General features: G+C 45.2%; 1 protein-coding gene across 2 annotated transcripts in view; it reads right to left on the minus strand.

Moving 5' to 3' along the window:
- The window catches only part of LOC118358852 (cAMP-specific 3',5'-cyclic phosphodiesterase 4B-like), a 280,803-nt gene that overhangs the window by 189,317 nt on the left and 69,347 nt on the right, over positions 1–22,139 (minus strand). The window contains exon 3 of one of the 2 annotated variants that reach the window (XM_052480087.1): positions 15,228–15,454. In XM_052480087.1, coding sequence (XP_052336047.1) covers positions 15,228–15,454 — 227 coding nt within the window. Of the gene's footprint in view, positions 453–15,227; positions 15,455–22,139 lie in introns of those variants that run through there. The other variant, XM_052480088.1, reaches the window with a different exon arrangement.

Genomic DNA, 22,139 nt, shown 5'->3' on the forward strand with positions numbered 1-22,139 from the left:
GTCCGGAGCACTCAGCTCGTTGGATGACATGCTGATGGACAGACGAGGAAAACAGTGGAATCTTCCGGGTGGACACCGGCGCTCAATTCCAATTTTTTTCTGTCCTTTCTTTCGTTTGCTCTCTGGCAGAGGCTATGGCATGCACAGGCAGGCAGAGCCGAGGGCTGGAGGGAAGCAAAGGGATTGAGGCTAATACACTAACACATGCACACAAATGCCTGCTTTCACACAGTGTATGTGGCTTTGCCTCCACTCTCTCGCTCTTTCTCTCTCTGTGCTCACTCCTTCTCAGCTTCAGGGATTAGCAACCAGAGTCCTCTCTCGCTCTCTCTGTATCTTCTCTCTCTTTTGCGAGTCTTCCTCAAAGCTCAGAGGGCTTTCAGTCTTTCCTTCTTCTCTTCAACAGGTCTTAGTCCTCCTTCCAAGGAAAAAGAAGAAAACTGCTCCCGTGTCCTCTTCTCCCTCTCTCCCTCTCTCCCTCTCTCCCTCTCTCCCTCTCTCTCTCTCTCTCTCTCTCTCTCTCTCTCTCTCTCTCTCTCTCTCTCTCTCTCTCTCTCTCTCTCTCTCTCTCTCTCTCTCTCTCTCTCTCTCTCTCTCTCTCTCTCTCTCTCTCTCTCTCTCTCTCTCTCTCTCTCTCTCCCTCTCTCCCTCTCTCCCTCTCTCCCTCTCTCCCTCCCTCCCTCCCTCCCTCCCTCCTGCTGGGTCTGCCTGTCGTTGTGCCTGTAACGTGCACACCCGGCAGCGTTCCCTCCCTCCCTCTCAGTCCATTCAGTGTAGAGAATCTCCCTAATGAAAAATTCACCAGCAGGCCTGCAAGCTGCTCTGCTCTTTGCCCCTTATCAACGGCCACCCTCCTCAGGCAGACACTCCTAGAGAGGCAGACTCCCTCCTCTCCTCTCTGACAGCTACTGTTGTCCAGTGCTAGGTCCCCCTCTACATAAAAACACACACACACACACACACACACACACACACACACACACACACACACACACACACACACACACACACACACACACACACACACACACACACACACACACACACACACACACACACACACACACACACACACACACACACACACACACACACACACACACAGCAGGACAGTGGATTGAGAGGCTAGCTGTGCGATTGGGATGCGGAGAGTCACATGCTCCACTGTTCATTCAGAATAAACATGAGGGGCTCAGTGCTCGCACGCAGCTTCACCCCCCGGCTCTGATTGGCTGCTGGTTGTTTTGACGACAGGCAGGCTAGGACAGGGACAGGTTGCCATGTTTCTTGGTGATGTGGCTGAATCTGAATTGTAATGATAATAATATGACATTTTGCCGAACGCAAATAGACACACATACGTGAGCGCACGCACAAACGCAGACACACACACCTGTTCCAACAGAGTGCATAGTAACCCAATGCATTGTCAAACACTGCAAATACACATAGGATTCCACAACTGAATTCAGCAACCCTTCATAGTAACAAATTGGCCAGCATAGTCTGCATAGTGACACACTGACAAAGTGCATGAAGGACACACACACACACACTCAAGAGAACATTCCATCACAATCTATGTATGTCATTCACAATCAGACAGCCATGTAATTAAACATCTTGTGCTGTGAAGGAGGAGGCTCGTACTCATCTAACCGTGAGATTACCCCCCATATCATATCTGTGAAGGAGGCTAGTACTCATCTAACCGTGAGATTACCCCCCATATCATATCTGTGAAGGAGGAGGCTAGTACTCATCTAACCGTGAGATTACCCCCCATATCATATCTGTGAAGGAGGAGGCTAGTACTCATCTAACCGTGAGATTACCCCCCATATCATATCTGTGAAGGAGGAGGCTAGTACTCATCTAACCGTGAGATTACCCCCCATATCATATCTGTGAAGGAGGAGGCTAGTACTCATCTAACCGTGAGATTACCCCCCATATCATATCTGTGAAGGAGGAGGCTCGTACTCATCTAACCGTGAGATTACCCCCCATATCATATCTGTGAAGGAGGAGGCTAGTACTCATCTAACCGTGAGATTACCCCCCATATCATATCTGTGAAGGAGGAGGCTCGTACTCATCTAACCGTGAGATTACCCCCCATATCATATCTGTGAAGGAGGAGGCTAGTACTCATCTAACCGTGAGATTACCCCCCATATCATATCTGTGAAGGAGGAGGCTAGTACTCATCTAACCGTGAGATTACCCCCATATCATATCTGTGAAGGAGGAGGCTAGTACTCATCTAACCGTGAGATTACCCCCCATATCATATCTGTGAAGGAGGAGGCTAGTACTCATCTAACCGTGAGATTACCCCCACTATCATATCTGTGAAGGAGGAGGCTAGTACTCATCTAACCGTGAGATTACCCCCCATATCATATCTGTGAAGGAGGAGGCTAGTACTCATCTAACCGTGAGATTACCCCCCTATCATATCTGTGAAGGAGTAGGCGAGTACTCATCTAACCGTGAGATTACCCCCCATATCATATCTGTGAAGGAGTAGGCTAGTACTCATCTAACCGTGAGATTACCCCCCTATCATATCTGTGAAGGAGTAGGCTCGTACTCATCTAACCGTGAGATTACCCCCCATATCATATCTGTGAAGGAGGAGGCTAGTACTCATCTAACCGTGAGATTACCCCCCATATCATATCGATGAGGATTTATTGGCACTTGACACAACAACAGAGTTTTTGGTGTGTGCAGTTTATAAGGTGCTTTATAAGGAAAAAAATAAAAGAATGACTATTGTTGCATATGTACAGTAATGTGTAGATAGTACATTTTATGTTCATGTTTTCAATATATCTCAAAATACCTCTGCATATTGGTTATTGATTTGGACACTTTAAAACGGCGCTTGGACATCGGGCTATTTATTTACCAATACGTCTTGTCAACAGGAAGCGGTGACAGCATCATTTTCAACTTACGTTTTAAGGAACAGAAATTGAACATGCAACATAGAACGGTGGTCTACTTAATCAGGTAAGAACTGGTGAATGAGTTGCAGAAACATGCTGTTGTGACCGGTGTAGATTGCCACTGAGCTGTGTTTTGATCGGCTTACATATGACCAAAGGATCAGGGTTGGTTGTTGATCTTTATTCTGATAAAGAAACAAACAACATCCATAAATGGAATGTTGTGGTGCCCTTATGCACCAACTCCTCTCTTCCACAAGAGTACAGTAGCGAGGGCGAAAATAACAATGCTCTTGTTTGACAACGATACAATATATTGCAATGTACAGTATAAAATATACTGTAGCTATTGTACAGTATAGCCTATGGGCGTGGGCTAGCCAACGTTCATAAATAACAGCCAGGTGTTTTATACAGTTGGTACATTATGTGCACTTGCAAACTAACAGTAAAATATCATCAACATATCATAAAACAAAAACACCTGATGAAAGAAAGAAACAACGTCCATAAATGAAGTGCACCAACTCCTCTGTAAAGTACAAATTAACAAAAAGGGGACATGAATAGCCATGCTAGCCCAACGACGACAGTACAGTAACTCGATAGCATGTACAGCATTCACAAATCAATCAATAAAAAGTTCATGAAATACATACATATCACAATATATTGGTGGGAGACCATTATAGTACACTGTCAGTGAACATAAAAACTCATCGTGTGTGTTTTAACACATAGGACCTCTTCCACATGGGTATAGTAGACAGGGAAGATGTAAGGTGGGCAGGGGATGTTCATAAGGGGGAGTACAGAAGGAGAAGGAAGAATGAGACATTAAAAAGGGCACTTACAACCACAAAAGGAATGTACACTAATATCAGGCATGTGAACTATTCATATTTTGTGTAATTATACAACATGGAATTCAACACTTGTTATACTGTAAATGATTTATGTTGATGATATACCAGAAATCAGGGTCGACACCAATTGTGGGCACGTTCAAGGTCGTAGTTATTTCAAGCGCAGATGGGAAGACCTTGACGCGGTGCCCTAATTCCTGGGATAAATAAATATGTGGGCACGTTCGAGGTCGTAGTTATTTCAAGCGCAGATGGGAAGACCTTGACGTGGTGCCCTAATTCCTGGGATAAATAAATATGTGGGCACGTTCGAGGTCGTAGTTATTTCAAGCGCAGATGGGAAGACCTTGACGTGGTGCCCTAATTCCTGGGATAAATAAATATGTGGGCACGTTCGAGGTCGTAGTTATTTCAAGCGCAGATGGGAAGACCTTGACGTGGTGCCCTAATTCCTGGGATAAATAAATATGTGGGCACGTTCGAGGTCGTAGTTATTTCAAGCGCAGATGGGAAGACCTTGACGTGGTGCCCTAATTCCTGGGATAAATAAATAAGTGGGCACGTTCGAGGTCATAGTTATTTCAAGCGCAGATGGGAAGACCTTGACGTGGTGCCCTAATTCCTGGGATAAATAAATAAGTGGGCACGTTCGAGTTCGTGGTCCTTCTGTAGCTCAGATGGGAAGACCATGGCGTGGTGCCCTAATTCCTGGGATAAATAAATATGTGGACCACCCATCGAGGTCGTAGAATGTATGCACACATGACTGTAAGACGCTTTGGACGTGGTGCCCTAAATCCTGGGATAAATAAATATTATTATTCGTAGTTATTTCAAGAGCAGATGGGAAGACCTTGACGTGGTGCCCTAATTCCTGGGATAAATAAATAAGTGCAGCAACGCATCCCATCCAAAAGTGAGAATGTTCTTCAACTGTGAAACCCTCGCAAGGTTATATGATGAAATAAGAGGTTGTCTTATGACCATGTATAAGCCATTGATCAACCAGGCTTAATAGCTGTTGTGTCAATGAGGTGGCTTGTTTTCATTTGACTAACAATTATAATGTGTTGTCATGACGTTGGCCTGGGGGTAGGTTTATGACAGTCATAAATACCTCTTCCCCCCTTTTTCCTCTCTCTACCCTACTGATGTTACATTTGCAAAACCCTTGGTTAACATAGAGATTCTGGGAATGTCAGAAGGTGGGGGGAAATTAACTATATTCTGGTAATCCGACCAATTGAACATACGCAGTGGTACTTAATGAATATGATGTCAGTTCGGTTGTCATCGGAGACATTCTCATCAATGATAAGATGACATAAACTCTACAGTGGAAAGTCTACACATCAGAGTTATCGTATTCACATGGAATTGTTGTTCAATTTAAATGTTTGAATATGAAATTATGTGAGAATTGGGTTTTCATGAGTGAATTAGGCCCGACTCAGTGGCCCGCCCACGTGAAGAGACATAGGTTGTAAACTATGAAACACACCCATTTTCTTCCTTCCTATATAAAGCCTTGACGACAATATAACCTCCTGTTCCGAGGATGTGAGGACGACGGTCCGATGTCAGAATGGTTCAGATAATAACTACAGAACGAAGCCAACGTCAGCGTGAGCTTTGGTTGCGAATGGTATGAACTTTGAACTCTTATTCACTACAGAAGTGATATCTCCTAGCCGTTGAGTTAGCAATAGCTGCTGCAAACGAGGGTTAGGAAGGAACAGACAGAGTATCCCATCTATCACACAACGACGTTACTACAACGTATCCAATTGACTACCAGAGACATTCTTCAAAGGACAAGGGACTTCCATCTACCACTAACTGTTAGTATAATTTAATTATGCCAATGTGCTTTCATCAATTGAAAGCCCTTCATCTATTTTATGAGAATTTGTAAGATTTCTTGTTGCATAAAATAGACGCAGACAAGTCTTTAAATAATAGGTAATAGAATTTATTCTCGGAGCGCGCTCCCACTCAAACACATGCATCAGTTTAAATACAGATCATGACGTCATTTCACTGCCTTAACCGAACCCCCTCCTCTCGACAGGACAAAGTAAGGTGAAAAGTTAATTCTAACTTACTAACACACTCCCAGATAACTTTTGACCCCTCAACATTATCGATCACCACTGAACTGACAGTTTTAAATAACAGAAACCCTAGGACCCTCTTCCTGCTCCTTCACTCAAACCCAGCTCCTTTTCTTTTGTGTAACAAGCAGTCATATCTGTTCCGCCGCTAGGGACGTTTTCCTTTATGACTTAACTTGTAATCAAGTTATGATTAATTATGTGTAATTCAGTGTGATTAGTTAGGTATTTAGTAAATAAATAATTCAACCCAATTTCAAATTGCTGATTCAACTTGTTAGCCAGGGTTCGTGAAAATAACAAAGAATTTACAACTTTCAGATAAGACTGAATTAAGGTGATGATTAACATTGACTGCTATTGGTGTAAAATATTAAATATATATTAAAATATTCCGAGGTCTTTAAGAGTTTATTCGGAAGATAACAGCTCTATAAATATTCTTTCGTGTTGCCCCGACTCTCTAGTTAATTACATTTACATGATTAGCTCAATCAGGTAATATTAATTACGGAGAAAGGATTTTATATAATAGCATGTCATATCACCTAATCCGGCATAGCCAGAAGACACGACAACATGTATCACTAGCCACTTTAAACAATGCCACTTTTATATGTTTACATACCCTACATTAATCATCTCAGATGTATATAATGTACTCGATACCATCTACTGCATCTTGCCTATGCCGTTCTGTACATCACTCATTCATATATTTTTATGTACATATTTTTTAATTCCTTTACACTGTGTGTATAAGGTAGTTGTTGTGGAATTGTTAGTTTTAGATTACTCGTTGCATATTACTGCATTGACGGAACTAGAAGCAAGCATTTCGCTACCCTCGCATTAACATCTGCTAACCATGTGTAAGTGACAAATAAAATTTGATTTGATTTGATTTGATTTGAGTTAAATAGCCACAGTTCATTGTCAGTGAGTGAGTGGTAATGTTGTGAACAGGGCTATCCCCACAGCTCACTGCTCACTGCACTGCAGTGCAATGAAAAAAACTAACCTTAAGGACTGGGTCTATCTGAGCTGAGTGTCAGGTGAGTCTGTCTGTCTGTATGTGACAAATACAATTTGATTTGATTTGATTTAATCAGAGGTGTGGAACGGTAGCGCTCGTTTGTTCACACCCGCTATCTCACGTTGCCCTGCTGTTTACAGATTCATAGTGTGGAACCACCAGAAAGATATATACAGCTGTATCTGTCCACAGAAAGAGAGATGGATTGCGGGACTTTATCTTCAATGTTAAGCTCAGTCTCAAACACCTATAGCTGTGTCCTTCCCCTGCTGAGTGAAAGCCACGGGAGACCATAAACCCTACTGTTCCTGTACATTGTTCATTTACATCTATCTCACTTTACTTGCACTGCAGCCTCATCCTGTTGCTGTACCTCTCTGTGTGTGTTAATCCACAGCTATGTCATCACCTGCAGTGTGAGAAACCCTATGTGACAGCATACCTGGCAAACGTTAGTTAGTTCATGCTTCCTTGGCCTTTATGCTGTAGAGTGAACCGCCGGGTGTCAGTGAATGTACTGAGGAGGGTTTACCAGGCAGAGTGTTCGGGGAGGCAGGGGGCTGATGAGCTGAAGTATGGGAGGCTCAGTGAGAGGTCTGGAGAGTAGGGATGTAGTGGGAAGGAGGCAAGAGAGGCATTCATAAGAGGCTGGTGCCCTGAGGGCTAGTGAGGCAGGGGAATGAAGAAGGCTCAGTGAGAGGTAGTGGGCGAGATGCAAGGGGTTAGGGGTTCTGGGAGCGAGACCTAGAGATGAGGTCTTATGTAACTCAGGGTCTTACATAAATTGTCCCTCGCAGATGAGTGAACACAGTGATCGAAGACACCCTGGTCCCCCGGTACAGATACAGCTCTCTCTGCAGAGACGCCTGGCTGGCTGTCCACTCATAGAGGAGAGAGAGACAGAAAGAAAGAAAGAAAGAAAGAAAGAAAGAAAGAAAGAAAGAAAGAAAGAAAGAAAGAAAGAAAGAAAGAAAGAAAGAAAGAAAGAAAGAAAGAGAAAGCCCTGTACTTCAGTGTGTTGCTGAGGGTTGGAGAGTGATATGGAAAGAAATGGAGGGAAAAGGGAGAGGGGAGATAATGATGGATGGGGAGAGAGAGAGGGGAGATAATGATGGATGGGGAGAGAGAGAGGGGAGATAATGATGGATGGGGATAATGATGGATGGGGAGAGGGAGGGGAGATAATGATGGATGGGGAGAGGGAGGGGAGATAATGATGGATGGGGAGAGAGAGAGGGGAGATAATGATGGATGGGGAGAGGGAGAGGGGAGATAATGATGGATGGGGAGAGAGAGAGGGGAGATAATGATGGATGGGGAGGGAGGGAGAGATGGATGGGGAGATAATGATGGATGGGGAGAGAGAGGGAGATAATGATGGATGGGGAGATAATAATGATGGATGGGGAGAGGGAGAGGGGAGATAATGATGGATGGGGAGAGAGAGGGGGAGATAATGATGGATGGGGAGAGGGGGAGATAATGATGGATGGGGAGATAATGATGGATGGGGAGGGAGAGGGGAGATAATGATGGATGGGGAGATAATGATGGATGGGGAGAGGGAGAGGGGAGAGGGATGGGGAGATAATGATGGATGGGGAGAGGGAGAGGGGAGATAATGATGGATGGGGAGAGAGAGAGGGAGATAATGATGGATGGGGAGAGAGAGAGGGGAGATAATGATGGATGGGGAGAGAGAGAGGGGAGATAATGATGGATGGGGAGAGGGGAGATAATGATGGATGGGGAGAGAGAGAGGGGAGATAATGATGGATGGGGAGAGAGAGAGGGGAGATAATGATGGATGGGGAGAGAGAGGGGAGATAATGATGGATGGGGAGAGGGGAGATAATGATGGATGGGGAGAGGGGAGATAATGGGATGGGGAGATAATGATGGATGGGGAGAGAGAGAGGGGAGATAATGATGGATGGGGAGAGGGAGAGGGGAGATAATGATGGATGGGGAGAGAGAGAGCAAGTCCTGGGGCTTTTCAAGTTTTCTCTGCACACTTTCCAGCACATTTTGTAGATTTATATTTGGAATGTGTGAGAGAGACACCCTGAGAGCGAGGGATGTAGAGAGACAGAGGCAGCGAGAGCGAGAGCGAGAGAGCGAGAGAGAGAGAGAGCAGAGCCCAGGCTCAGAATAATCCCTCTCTCTCTCTGACATTTTCAGGGAGCTCAGAGATTTCTCACTGGGTGCTTAGGAAAGCAGACAGTAATTCCATTAAAATAACAATTCTGTAGTCTCAACTTTAAAGCTTTAAACTGCACCAGACAGATGCTCACTTAGCTTCATAAACTATCTTTATTAGACTCCTAGGCACACAGTAACACACCCTACAGAATAACCTGTCACTCGACAAAATGGCTGCTGTTAAGTGAACGAGATGATCAACCTTGACATTGAACCAACCAGATCTTACGGGAAGGTAGAGTCTCTGTAAGTACAGTGTGATACAGTACAATTACAATACTGTCACTGTTAAAGGTACAATCAGCAAGACCACGTCATCATACACAAAAGGGCCACTTCCTGTGCTCAAACAGTCCAAGTCAAGAATTGGCTCTTCACATCACATTTTGTGTCCTGCCTTGTGGCACACTTACATTGGGAAGCGCCACTAAACCACTGTTGTCCGAATGTTGGACCTTGTGGTGTGTGATGTCATCTTGTCATCTTAGTGTCATCTAAGTGTTCGTCTAAGGCAGTGTTTACACAGGCAGCTCAATTCTGATATTTTTTTTCAGGAATTGGTCTTTTTGAAAAAAATCTGAAATGAAAAGATTGAAAAAAAAAAAAAAATCTGATATGAAAAGTGATTATTCAAAAGACCAATTAGTGGAAAAAAATATCACAATTGGGCTGCCTATGTTAACAGATAATATTTGTCATCAAGGTGTAATTTTAGTGTAATCTTGATTAGAGCTTCATCGGCATCATTTGCATTACCACCATCCTCTTTCTCCTCATCCTCGCCATTATCATCATCTCAGTGACACTCCATCCTGTCTCTAACATGCCTAACAGGCATCCTCCTGGGAGGAAGTCTGTCTGACTTCCATAGCTCTCCTCCTCCCTTCCATCCCCCTCCTCTCCTGTCTAAGCACTTCCAGGTTAGAGGTCAGGTGGAAGAGTTTGTCAACAGCTTTATTAAACATCAGATCAGAGAGGACACACACACACACATTCAAAAGGAGGGCAAAGTCCAATTTCCTTTGCCATGGATTACAGGCACCACCTAGACCAAAGCCGATTACACGGTATTGGAATGGGCAGTGGTATGTGACATTATACTGCTGCAGCACAAACAAAGGTAATCCAGTACAGACATATATTCATGTCATTGGTGTCACATTGCTGCCAAAACCCAATCAAATGGTGAATGGCATCAGGGGTGGCAAACACAAAGAAAACTGCTCCTCATAGGGATTGGAGTTGGACTGATATACACACACACACACACACACACACACACACACACACACACACACACACACACACACACACACACACACACACACACACACCTTAGTGAGCCACAAACACACCAGTCATCCACTAACAGTTGACCTATTAAGGCCTGCTTGAATCCAACCTGAAATACACCAGTCATCCCCTACACACACACACACACACACACACACACACACACACACACAATACACTCACACACACACACACACACACACACACACACACACACACACACACACACACACACACACACACACACACACACACACACACACACACACACACACACACACACAGAACTCCTTAGTGAGCCACAAACACACCAGTCAATGAGAATACACTCGCCCCTACCCACACACACACACACACACACACACACACACTCTCTATCTCTCTCTTTCTCTCGATCGAGCACTCGCGTCCTCTAACAGTCCAAAAATCAATGCTAGATGGACCCTGTTCTCCAATGCAATTGTGTCACGACAGCAAGAAAAATTATTGTTTCCCAAAATAACTGCCTCCCAGCCTACCAGTCTCTCTCCCCCCTCCTCGCCTCTCCTCTCCCCTCACCTCCAGCCTCTCTCCCCACTCCCCTCCCCCTCACCTACCAGCCTCTCTCCCCCCTCCTCGCCTCTCCCCTCACCTACCAGCCTCTCTCCCCCCTCCTCGCCTCTCCCCTCCGCACCTACCAGCCTCTCTCCCCCTCCTCGCCCCCTCACCTCCAGCCTCTCTCCCCTCCCCCCTCACCTACCAGCCTCTCTCCCCCTCCCTCTCCCTCACCTACCAGCCTCTCCCCCCTCACCTACCAGCCTCTCTCCCCCTCCCGCCTCCCCCTCACCTACCAGCCTCTCCCTCGCCTCACCCTCACCTACCAGCCTCTCTCCCCCTCCCCTCGCCTCTCCCCTCACCTACCAGCCTCTCTCCCCCTCCCCCTCCTCGCCTCTCCCCTCACCTCCCAGCCTCCTCTCCCCCCCTCGCCTCTCCCCTCACCTCCCTCTCCCCCCCTCTCCTCTCCTCCCCCTCCCTCTCCTCTCCCCCCCCTCCCTCGCCTCTCCCCTCACCTACCAGCCTCTCTCCCCCCCTTTCTCCCCCTCCTCTCCTCTCCTCTCCCCTCACCTACCAGCCTCCTCTCCTCTCTTCTCCCCCTCCTTTCCTCGCCTCTCCCCCTCACCTACCAGCCTCTCTCCTCTCCTCTCCTCCTCTCCCCTCCCTCGCCTCTCCCAGCCTTTCCTCCTCTCCTCTCCAGCTCCTCTCCTCTCCTCTCTTCCCCTCTCCTCCTCCTCTCCCCTCCTCTCCTCTCCTACCAGCCTCTCCCCTCACCTACCAGCCTCCAAAAAGTGATAAAAAGGTGCAGTACAAGAACGACACCATGAGAGAGTAGAAAGGGGAGGGGCTGGGGAATATTCATGTAAATAATGATGTCACACCCAACCCCATCACCCCATATTGAACAATTAATGGAGGTCCGGGGGCGTAAAGGGTGAGTAAAAGCTGCGTAAAAGCAGAAAAGGTGTTAAATGCCATGGTTCAGAATGTCACCGCGGTAAGGGATCCCAGTACAGAGCACTTTCAAACACACACAGCAGTGGGTCTCTCCACAAGAACACTTACTCACACACAATTAGACACACGACATGCACACACAGAGAAAACACACACACGAAGCCTATGCTTTACCCCCCACCACCCTTGCGCACATTGGGTATATCGGTAGAGGCTACAGTAACACGGCATCTCTTCGTTAAACCAGGTCAACAGAATCTAGGCACAGCATCTTTCTAAGATAACAGCCTTCAGCAAAGTACTACTCGCAGTCAACCACTCACAGGCTCACAAACACACCAGCTATACTGGTTAAAGCTTTTCCAGAGGAAGCTTTGAAACCAATAGCAGTAGGTTCAGACATATTGGCAGGTAACAAACACATTGTGGGTATAACCTAATGAGCACACCCAATCCAAATGGGGCAGAAATGTCAGCGTGCCGTCTCGATAATATTAAACAGAATTTGCCCTTTGAATGTTTTTAATATGTGGCTTTGGTTTGAACAAACTACGCAAGTCAATGATGTAAGAAGCCCTCATGAACAACGGTATTGCACAGGAAGGTGCTTTCTTACCTACTTTGTTCAATAGAAAGTAACAGCATATTTGAACGCAGGAGACAATGGAAAGGAAAATTGAATGTGACATCGCCCTCTTCTGGCAGAACATGGAAACACAAGCTTTCGCCAATTCACCCTTTCAACATGTATGTTGATTGGCTAGATGTCCTTCCCGGCGGTGACAGGCTGATGATGCTGACAGTTCCAGCTTCGATCCAGTCTCTCACCCCCTGGTGGGCCTGTGTTTCTCCCACACACACAGACAAGGAAGGTTGTTATGGTAAAGAGAGTCAGTCTGTCCTCCCAGGCAGTGATAACCCTGTGACTCCGCGGGCTCTCTACGTCAGACAGCCACTCCAGTGGTCCGTTAGGTCAAAGGTCAACAACACTAACCCCGGTATATGCACCCAAGGGGCTGTCACATACACACTGTCTATACAGGCATAGCACACAACGCAGAGGAAACCTATAGATTACAATAAAGCACATCCATTTAACACAAGTAGACCGTATTGATCCTCCCTCTTTCTTGCAGGCAAACACACAGGCATGCACAAACACACAGACTCAGACACAGATACACAGGCATAACAGACACACACTTAATTTGAGCCAGATCCTGCCAGCACAGGTTCTGGCACCTCTCAATTTTGGACTGTTTCATTCTGGAACCCATTTGCCAGAATCCAGTACCTCTCGTGTCATGCTAAATCATTTTTTTTCACTGTTTGCAAATGTCTGAATTCTAATAAAAGCAATCAGAGTTAATTCAAGTTGAATCCTCTGTAATTCTCCTGGCTTCCCCCTTTTAAAAAAAAAGTTGTGTGAAAACGTGCCTGATATTCTAAGAATGTATTTGTGTTGGGGCGGCCTGGGTTTATGGTTTCCGCAACATTGCAGCCTATATAGACCAACGCTTGGACATTGCTGTGGTGAGAGAGAGAAGAGCGTCTGTATCTCTCCGAGAGACACTTTCTATGATCTTTCTCTCTCTCTCTGCTCTGATAGACATGAGCCTGCAACTCCAGCACTTCAACATTTATTTCATTACAGAATCATAGCCACCGGAAGGAAGGGCGCTGGAGGTGCTGCAGCGCCTCAGATGAATTGCAATACATTTGTCAAAGTTATAGAATCACTGCTGTCTGTTCAGAATGAAATGAAATATACTGAACACAAATATAAGCATGGCAGTTGCACGCTCCCTTGAAACTTGAGACATCTGTGGCATCGTGTTGTGTGACAAAACTGCACATTTTAGAGTGGTCTTTTATTGTCCCCGGCACGAGGTGCACCTGTGTAATGATCATGCTGTGTAATCAGCTTCTTGATCTGTGACACCTGTCAGGTGGATTATCTTGGCAAAGGAGAAAAGCTCAGTAAACAGGGATGTAAACACATTTGTGCACAAAATACACCAGGAGAAGGCCTATAATTTCGAGGATCAATAGCTTCTAACAGAAATAGCATATAGTTATGAACGCGCTGCAAATCTGTCAGCAAACAGCATGTAGCCAAAACAGGCCTTTTGCTACATTTCAAATACAATCATGAGAAAACACAGGTTGGAAAACAAATAAACCCTGCTGACAATAGAAGACCAATCTGTCTATAGGCTAACAAGTTCATTAACTTCCAAATAGGCCAACAGGCCTATTGACCGAACAGCATTGTTTTACAAGAGAGAGATAAGCTTTTGACACGAGCGCATCGGCCATCGCCTGTGAGTGAGTTGCTCGTCCTTGTCGGAGTCAGCGAAACTCATATTGTACAAAATGTGTGTCTCCACACACCTGGGCCTAAGCTATTGACCGATTCAACACCAGGCCATTTTTGTTGATCTCAAGATTCTCAGTTTGTCAAAGTAGCCTATCATTTCCATCATTTATGAAATATCCAAACAACGACTCTGCTGAAGTCTCCAGTCATCTAAAATGATGTATAATTGTATGAAATGGGTTTAAAAAAGGCCACATTCTTCCCAGAAGATAGACTACAAAAATAATTCTCTCTCGTGTGTAACGTCAGCAAGTGCCTCTACTCTAATGCTCTACGCCAGAATGCAGAAAGCGACGATAATGCACACAATGCTTTGTTATAAAGTTCCGGTATCTCAAGAGCCCCTCAGGTCACCCCTCTATCGGGCTCACTTCTTGTTCCGGCACCTCCCATTTACAAATGAAGCACTGCCGACCAACTTCCATTAGCACAGCCTGTGCAGCTATTTGAAGTCTAAAGAGCCTCTCCCTCCCAGGGACTACAGTGGGAACAAATCTCAGCAGGATCCCATAGAGAATAGTCCATCCAGCCTTCCCTTCCGTGGTCTCAATGGGGTTCACACTTCAATAGCTTTCAAAGCAGATAGAGAATTACCATAACTGTGGGCTAAGAGCTGGAGACTGGCAGCAAAAGTACAGTAATCCTCAGAGGCTCCATTCACTTATTATATAAGTAGATACGTAACGTAATTGGGCCAGAAGGAGCCATAATAGGTATATCAGTGGGCATTTCCAGTGTGGTGATGATGGGAGTTATTATATGAAATGGTACAGTCAGTCTTTTTGAGGTTCTAATCGATCTATATTATCAGCAGAGGAGTTTAGTCTGGAATATAATGGAGAAAAGTTGAGTGTGTATGTGCCTGCATATGTGTGTGTGTGTGCTCACCACTCCGGGTCAACCGGCGTAATGTCGATGCGGGGTGGGATGCAGAAGGGGAGGGAGGTGGGCCGGACCACCCAGTCATTGTCAGGGGTTCCCGACCTCTCGGCCTGTCGCCACGACAACGGGGGCAGCTGCAGGTTCCCAGAGAAACGCCTGCATCCCCGGCGTAGGTCGACGCCCAGCGAGCAGGAATAATCACTGAAAACACAGTCTGTGGGCTTTTTATTGTCCTACAGAGAGAGGGGGGTAGAGGAGTGGAGAGAGAGATATGAGAGAAAGAGGGGGAGAAAGAGAGACGAGTTAGAGAGAAAGATGAAGGAGAGAGAGAAAAAAATAAATAGCTGGATTATAAGAAAAACAAATACTTTTGATAAATACAAGATGAGCATGGAATGACATCATATTGATGATACTGTCTGTCCTGCACACTCAGAGCATCTTTCAACCTGACTACTTTGGCCACTAGGTGGCACCAAAGTCATTGTTTTCAATGGCAGCTGATTTCAGCTTAAACAGCAGAGAGATGCAGCCTGGTGGACTCTCTTCTTGTTGAGTTCATGATGGATCAGACTACAGCACCCCCCCCCCCCCCCCTCATCACTTCACTTGCTCCAAAACAACATATCCTCCTCATGTACCACTGAGTGTGTCTAATGTAGAGATTCCACTGTCCCTTAGTCCCTCCAAGCGAATGGCCTCACAGTTTTTCTCAATTGGCTTGGCAAAATATGGGAAACAATGTTCCATACTCTCAAAACCATTAACACATCTGATAAGATACATAGCTCAAATCAACATTTATATAGTGTATATATGAAATATACTTATTCATGTCACTGAGGGAGAGAGGGGAATGTATAACGTGTATATTCTGTCCAGATATGTTATTGTTAGCCATCAGGGATCCTATTGGAGGGAAAAAGACACAGTTTGGTACGAGTCAACATGACAGCTGTGAGTTGGGGAGGAGTGAGCACTTTGGGGTCAGAGGTCAGGTCAGATGAAGAACTTGGTTGGAGCTTTCATAGTGTCCGTCAATTTCTTACTTATTTAGAACCTAACGCCGGCACCAGAAACAAGTTCCTACACACGTTATCACTCATTCTGACATCTTGGGTAGATGAGTCGTAGGCTGAACCAATAATAGGATACAGACCTAGAAAGCCTGAGCTTATTCAGTATACCCATTGTGTTACGACCGGTCATAGCTTTAAAGAGGGTAAGTCTCGAGCAGGATAGTTCCTGTGGAGGGTAAGTCTCGTAGCTTTAAAGAGGGTAAGTCTCGAGCAGGATAGTTCCTGTGGAGGGTAAGTCTCGTAGCTTTAAAGAGGGTAAGTCTCGAGCAGGATAGTTCCTGTGGAGGGTAAGTCTTGGAGGTAAAGGGTAAGTCCCAAGCAGGATAGTTCCAGTTGGAGGGTAAATCTCTTTGAGAGAGGGTAAGTCCCAAGCAGGATAGTTCCAGTTGGAGGGTAAATCTCTTAGAGAGAGGGTAAATCCTGAACAGGGTGGTCCTGTGGAGGGTAAATCCCTAGCGTAGTGGTTTATCAGCCAGACCTGTAAGGAGGGTGAAGATCTCAGCTGCAGTGGCCATGAAGCAGCATAGTGTGTGTGTGGGTGGATAAAGTGTCATGCTTGTGCACTAGGATAAATGGATGCCTATACATTCTGAAGGAATATTCAGGGTTAAAAGAAAATCAATAAGATATTCGACCGTTGTTTGATTTGGGTGTATTATTAGCAGTAGCATTAAAGAGAGGTTGGTTTTATACCCTGTTGGGGCGGGGAACCATGACAGACAATGTGGAAATAAGGAAACAAGTGTGAATCATTTTGGTAATGTGTGTTATCAACAACTGTGATATTCGAAGCACAACACTGGAATAAGACATTAGGTCATCCGTGTAATACATTTGCAGACGCTATAATATCGGTTCTAAAACAAGGTATTAAGTGCCGTGACCAATTTAATAGGCACAAATACCACAAAACTATTCTCCGGGGAAGTGTGTAGCGCTCCCTTGGGAAATAGTTCATAAAAGCTGTGTATTAGAGCCGGGAAGAATATATAAACACCCTGGACACCATCAGGAGAGGTTTCAGAATAATAACTACTGAAATGGAGACAGACGGACCAGATTCTCCCTGTAAAGTGGGACTAGAGGAGGAGAAGAAACACCCTGGACACCGTCAGGAGAGGTTTCAGAATAATAACTACTGAAATGGAGACAGAAGGACCAGATTCTCCCTGTAAAGTGGGACTAGAGAAAGAGAAGAAACACCCTGGACACCGTCAGGAGAGGTTTCAGAATAATAACTACTGAAATGGAGACAGAAGGACCAGATTCTCCCTGTAAAGTGGGACTAGAGGAAGATATAAACACCCTGGACACCGTCAGGAGAGGTTTCAGAATAATAACTACTGAAATGGAGACAGAAGGACCAGATTCTCCCTGTAAAGTGGGACTAGAGGAAGATATAAACACCCTGGACACCGTCAGGAGAGGTTTCAGAATAATAACTACTGAAATGGAGACAGAAGGACCAGATTCTCCCTGTAAAGCAGGGCTAGAGGAAGATATAAACACCCTGGACACCGTTAGGAGAGGTTTCAGAATAATAACTACTGAAATGGAGACAGAAGGACCAGATTCTCCCTGTAAAGCGGGACTAGAGGAGGAGAAGAAACACCCTGGACACCGTCAGGAGAGGTTTCAGAATAATAACTACTGAAATGGAGACAGAAGGACCAGATTCTCCCTGTAAAGTGGGACTAGAGGAAGAGAAGAAACACCCTGGACACCGTCAGGAGAGGTTTCAGAATAATAACTACTGAAATGGAGACAGAAGGACCAGATTCTCCCTGTAAAGTGGGACTAGAGGAAGAGAAGAAACACCCTGGACACCGTCAGGAGAGGTTTCAGAATAATAACTACTGAAATGGAGACAGAAGGACCAGATTCTCCCTGTAAAGTGGGACTAGAGGAAGATATAAACACCCTGGACACCGTCAGGAGAGGTTTCAGAATAATAACTACTGAAATGGAGACAGAAGGACCAGATTCTCCCTGTAAAGTGGGACTAGAGGAAGATCTAAACACCCTGGACACCGTCAGGAGAGGTTTCAGAATAATAACTACTGAAATGGAGACAGAAGGACCAGATTCTCCCTGTAAAGCGGGACTAGAGGAGGAGAAGAAACACCCTGGACACCGTCAGGAGAGGTTTCAGAATAATAACTACTGAAATGGAAACAGAAGGACCAGATTCTCCCTGTAAAGTGGGGCTAGAGGAGGAGAAGAAACACCCTGGACACCGTCAGGAGAGGTTTCAGAATAATAACTACTGAAATGGAGACAGAAGGACCAGATTCTCCCTGTAAAGTGGGGCTAGAGGAAGATATAAACACCCTGGACACCGTCAGGAGAGGTTTCAGAATAATAACTACTGAAATGGAGACAGAAGGACCAGATTCTCCCTGTAAAGTGGGGCTAGAGGAAGAGAAGAAACACCCTGGACACCGTCAGGAGAGGTTTCAGAATAATAACTACTGAAATGGAGACAGAAGGACCAGATTCTCCCTGTAAAGTGGGGCTAGAGGAAGATATAAACACCCTGGACACCGTCAGGAGAGGTTTCAGAATAATAACTACTGAAATGGAGACAGAAGGACCAGATTCTCCCTGTAAAGCGGGACTAGAGGAGGAGAAGAAACACCCTGGACACCGTCAGGAGAGGTTTCAGAATAATAACTACTGAAATGGAGACAGAAGGACCAGATTCTCCCTGTAAAGTGGGGCTAGAGGAAGAGAAGAAACACCCTGGACACCGTCAGGAGAGGTTTCAGAATAATAACTACTGAAATGGAGACAGAAGGACCAGATTCTCTCTGTAAAGTGGGACTAGAGGAAGAGAAGATTAATAAAGCAATGGAGACGCTGAAAGAGGCGCACAAGCGTTCTACCAATTCAGCTCGGATATGGGAAAAAATTTAGCAAACTGGATGAAATTGGGCAGCATATCCCTGCTGACGGACAATTCCCATCAAATAAAGAACTCCGAGATGCTGTTGTGTTCTGGCACCATGACATCAATGAGAAATGGCTCAACATAGACGTGTTTTAATGACGGCAGTTTGTCAACAGAAGAGTATAACTGACAAAAAAACGAAATGAGTAGATGTAGTCAGCTGCAAAAAGACTGGGTATGTGAGCACATTGATACAATATATATATATATATATATATATGCCATTTAGCAGACGCTTTTATCCAAAGCGACTTACAGTCATGTGTGCATACATTCTACGTATGGGTGGTCCCGGGAATCGAACCCACTACCCTGGCGTTACAAGCGCCATGCTCTACCAACTGTGCTACAGAAGGACCACAATGTGTTGATGCGGTTAACACGGCCACAGTGAAAGCCACTAACAGTGGTTTCAATGGCCAAGGTAAGACAAAGGAATGTAGCGGGGAAAAAGGTCAAAGTGTAGGGCGATCCCTGTTTAAGATGTGGGGCCGTTGGTCATTGGAAGAATGAGCGTAGGGTGGGAAAAAGGTCAAAGTGTAGGGCGATCCCTGTTTAAGATGTGGGGCCGTTGGTCATTGGAAGAATGAGTGTAGGGTGGGAAAAAGGTCAAAGTGTAGGGCGATCCCTGTTTAAGATGTGGGGCCGTTGGTCATTGGAAGAATGAGTGTAGGGTGGGAAAAAGGTCAAAGTGTAGGGCGATCCCTGTTTAAGATGTGGGGCCGTTGGTCATTGGAAGAATGAGCGTAGGGTGGGAAAAAGGTCAAAGTGTAGGGCGATCCCTGTTTAAGATGTGGGGCCGTTGGTCATTGGAAGAATGAGCGTAGGGTGGGAAAAAGGTCAAAGTGTAGGGCGATCCCTGTTTAAGATGTGGGGCCGTTGGTCATTGGAAGAATGAGCGTAGGGTGGGAAAAAGGTCAAAGTGTAGGGCGATCCCTGTTTAAGATGTGGGGCCGTTGGTCATTGGAAGAATGAGTGTAGGGTGGGGAAAAAGGTCAAAGTGTAGGGCGATCCCTGTTTAAGATGTGGGGCCGTTGGTCATTGGAAGAATGAGTGTAGGGTGGGAAAAAGGTCAAAGTGTAGGGCGATCCCTGTTTAAGATGTGGGGCCGTTGGTCATTGGAAGAATGAGTGTAGGGTGGGAAAAAGGTCAAAGTGTAGGGCGATCCCTGTTTAAGATGTGGGGCCGTTGGTCATTGGAAGAATGAGTGTAGGGTGGGGAAAAGGTCAAAGTGTAGGGCGATCCCTGTTTAAGATGTGGGGCCGTTGGTCATTGGAAGAATGAGTGTAGGGTGGGAAAAAGGTCAAAGTGTAGGGCGATCCCTGTTTAAGATGTGGGGCCGTTGGTCATTGGAAGAATGAGCGTAGGGTGGGGAAAAAGGTCAAAGTGTAGGGCGATCCCTGTTTAAGATGTGGGGCCGTTGGTCATTGGAAGAATGAGTGTAGGGTGGGAAAAAGGTCAAAGTGTAGGGCGATCCCTGTTTAAGATGTGGGGCCGTTGGTCATTGGAAGAATGAGTGTAGGGGTCAAAGGGGAAAATGCACAGGTCATCACATGCAAGTGCATTCTTCCATCACATGCACAGTGCATTCTTCCATCACATGCACAGTGCATTCTTCCATCACATGCACAGTGCATTCTTCCATCACATGCACAGTGCATTCTTCCATCACATGCACAGTGCATTCTTCCATCACATGCACAGTGCATTCTTCCATCACATGCACAGTGCATTCTTCCATCACATGCACAGTGCATTCTTCCATCACATGCACAGTGCATTCTTCCATCACATGCACAGTGCATTCTTCCATCACATGCACACTTCCATCACATGTACAGCTGATTCTCAAGATCTTGCTTTAGAATATGCATATAATTGACAGCTGAGGATAGAAAACACTCTCAAGTTTCCAAAACTATAAAGATATTGTCTGTGAGTATAACAGAACTGATATTACAGGCAGAGGAATCAGAAAAATCCAATCAGGAACGCAGCGGTTTCTAAATAAGAGTCTCTTCCTAAGCAGTGAATGGGATATCAACGAGATTCCTTTTTCTATGGCTTCCTTAATGTCTCTAGTATCACAGGACATAGTTTCAGGCTTTTATTCTGGAAAATGAGCGTGTACAACAACATTGCGTCAGTGTCCACATGATGGCTCTTTGTTTATTTCTCGCGCAAAAGACAGAGGTAGCCATTTCTCCACCTGGTCTTACTGAAAAAGCTCTGTCCTGGTTGATATATTATTGAATAGATATTTGAAAAACACCTTGAGGATTGATTATAAACAACGTTTGCCATGTTTCTGTTGATATTATGGAGCTAATTTGGTATGTTTTTCGGCGTTGTCGTGAAGAACTAACGGAGCTATTTTGGGCTACAAAAATAATTTTTCTGGAAAAAAGGAACATTTGCTATCTAACTGGAAGTCTCGTGAGTGAAAACATCTGAAGCTCATTAAAGGTAAACAATTTAATTTGATTGCTTTTCTGATATTCGTGACCAGATTGCCTGCTGCTAGCTAGGCATAATGCTATGCTAGGCTATCTATAAACAAATGCTTGTCTTGCTTTGGCTGTAAAGCATATTTTCAAAATCTGAGATGACAGGGTGATTAACAAAAGGCTAAACTGTGTTTGAATATATTTCACTTGTGATTTCATGAATATGAATACTTTCTAGTAAGATTTTTTTTGTCCGTTGCGTTATGCTACTTAGTCAGTTGATGACAATTATCCCGGATCCGGGATGGGTAGATCCAAGAGGTTTAACTAGTAAATAGTAGCCTAAAGCAAAGTGTGTTTTAATCATTTCTAACTTATTAAACATTTCTACTAGTTAGTTTTTGCAACCATGTGGGTTATTGCTTGCTTGACCCTGCTAACT

This window comes from Oncorhynchus keta, chromosome 26 (assembly GCF_023373465.1).
Source record: "Oncorhynchus keta strain PuntledgeMale-10-30-2019 chromosome 26, Oket_V2, whole genome shotgun sequence".
Taxonomy (NCBI): domain Eukaryota; kingdom Metazoa; phylum Chordata; class Actinopteri; order Salmoniformes; family Salmonidae; genus Oncorhynchus; species Oncorhynchus keta.